This window comes from Brassica napus, chromosome C2, assembly GCF_020379485.1.
Source record: "Brassica napus cultivar Da-Ae chromosome C2, Da-Ae, whole genome shotgun sequence".
Classification (NCBI taxonomy): Eukaryota; Viridiplantae; Streptophyta; class Magnoliopsida; order Brassicales; family Brassicaceae; genus Brassica; species Brassica napus.
In genome coordinates this window covers 35,867,774-35,870,300 of record NC_063445.1, presented here as the reverse complement: position 1 = coordinate 35,870,300, position 2,527 = coordinate 35,867,774, and the positions used below count along the sequence as shown (strand labels likewise).

Genomic DNA, 2,527 nt, shown 5'->3' with positions numbered 1-2,527 from the left:
CTAATAAAACGTCTTTATTCATCCCACCTTCGAGTTCTTCGGATCTAGTCGACTGAACCCCGTACAAACAATTGGCGCCCACCGTGGGGCAGGAATAAAGCAACGTTTCTAGACTCTCTACATGGCTCAAGACGACGCCACGTTCGGCGCTTCAGGCGAAGAACCGACTCCTATGCCTGAAGCCGCGCCACCAATCCCCGCAGATTTCATGAGCTCCCTCATGGCGCGATTCGCTCGACAAGACGAAGTTCAAAAAACGACAAACGAACAGCTTGCTGCTCTGGTCGCAGCACTCACAGCTCCTGACGGCAACAAGCCGTCCTCAACTGATCCGTCGTTGTCTCTTCAACACAAACCCTACGGCGATGGGCGGCGACCACGCTTCAGATGTGTCGGAGCCTAACGAATTTCTCCCCGCTGATGCTCCTCAGATCGGGCCAGATCTCACGACCATACGCGATATCGCCGAACACAAACTCAACTTTCAGCAGATAAGTTCTAAGATCCATCAAGCTACTAGTGCGGCTCCGCAAATCGAGAGCGTGCTCGCTGCAACCTCCCGAACCCCTTTCACCAGTACACTAACCGACGTACAACTCAGAAAAATAGAGAAGTTGCACCTTCCGGAGTACAAGCCCAGAGGAGACCCCGTCGAACACATGATAACTTTCAACATCGCAATGGCACGGGCTCGTCTCTCCGACGAGGAAAGGGACGCTGGCTATTGTCAACTGTTCATCGAGACCCTCCACGAGCAGGCCCTAACCTGGTTCTCTCAACTTGAAGAGAACTCGATCAGTAGCTTCCGCGATCTATCAGTGTCATTCCTCAAGACATACATTATGTTTACAAAGCGCAGCGCTACTGCTTCTAGTCTATGGAACCTATCGCAAACTCAAGATCAGAGCCTCCGTGACTACATGGAAAAATTCAAAGCAGTAGTCTCAAGGATCGCGATCCCAGATGACATCGCCATCGACGCCCTGATGAACACCTTATGGGACTGCTCCAAGTTTCGTGAGGACCTGTACGAAAACCTAACCACCTCGCTCCAAGATGCCATCGCTCGCTCTCACAACTTCATCCGAATTGAAGAGGATACAAAGGCGATCATCAGTAGTCTGAACGCAGCAAAACCTCCAGCGACCAAAACTGCGGACACTCGGGCAGAACCGCGTCAACATACCTCTAGCAACAAGAACAACCATAAGAACGGTTTTATGTATATCATCGACGAGAACAACGTACCAATCTCGACCATGGTGGTCCGAGGAGAACGATGGAACAAGAGGGTCAGAGAGCTCGACTCGCCCGACGAGCCAACTGATGCTGTCTGCACAACCCAACCTGACCTAACAACGGGTCCTTCCAGAACCGTTGATCTCACCAAGCATTGCAAATATCACGACGTCAAAGGACACGACACGACAGAGTGCAAATCACTCTACGCACACTATCTCTCGTCTATCGCCAGCGGAGACTTCAAAGTCGAGCCTCTAAAAGCCAAGCCCAAAAATGGCAAAAGTTGGAGCAAAAATAAGGAAAGAAGAGCCCAGCGCAAGGCAACCAGGCAAAGGCCGACAAAACGAAAAACGACCATAGGACGAGGACAAGGCTCTAAAGGATGATGGTAACGACTACTCTTCCGCTGACGAAGAACAGCCGACGAACCGCATGCGCATAGAGGTTATACTCTCTCAACAAGCTCTATCATCCGACGAAGAAAATGATGACGCACCTTCATCCGGAGATTTGAGGGATGTACTCAAGCGAAAGCTCGAGCCTGAATATAATAACGATCCAATAGATAATGATCTTTGGCTGACGTTTAACGCACGAAAGTCCAGACGTGTCCTGACCAGCAATCCCGTCCCCGGACCGCATCCGAAACATTCGGGCAGCGATCTTCGATACAAGCTCAATGACAACATATGCGATCTACGCGTCCTCCTCAACTGCTCGAAGCCGACAGACCTCTGGAGGCAGTTAGAACGAACTAAGACACCAGGCAGTTCTACGCTGTCGCAAAACGACGACAACGCATCCGCTGACCTGCGCGCCTTTTTAAACTCCAAGAGGGCACACTCGAGGCCAAAACTAAACGTCATCATGGGCGGCTACCCTCCTAGCGGTAATTCTGTTAGCTCTGTCAAGGATTACCTCCGGCAAGCCGCGACATCGCAGAGGTGGCCGACTAAGTCACCCAATCACCCTCCGATAACCTTCTCGCCTAACGACACCGCTGGAATTCGTATCCCCCATAACGACCCCTTTCTTGTCGTCCTAGGGATTGGGGAGTACGGCGTCACAAAAGTACCCATCGAGACGGGAAGCTCCGTCGACCTCATTTTCTGAGGAGCATTCCAAAAGATGGGCATCGATCTCAACGATATCAAGGCATCATCCAGAACATTAACCGGATTCAATGGCTCCTCCTAAACAATACTAGGAACGATCCGTCTCTCATTACGTGCCTGCGGAGTTACTCGAACGGTTAAGTTCGCTGTCGTCAGCACGAAGGTGCCTT

At 51.2% G+C, this 2,527-nt stretch overlaps 1 protein-coding gene across 1 annotated transcript; it reads left to right on the top strand.

The window, feature by feature from the left end:
• The first annotated feature begins 365 nt into the window (after positions 1 to 365).
• On the top strand, positions 366 to 1,628 carry LOC125582364. Its single transcript, XM_048749031.1, has one exon. The coding sequence runs from the start codon at positions 366 to 368 to the stop codon at positions 1,626 to 1,628; it is 1,263 nt and encodes a 420-aa protein (XP_048604988.1).
• Positions 1,629 to 2,527: the final 899 nt, after the last annotated feature.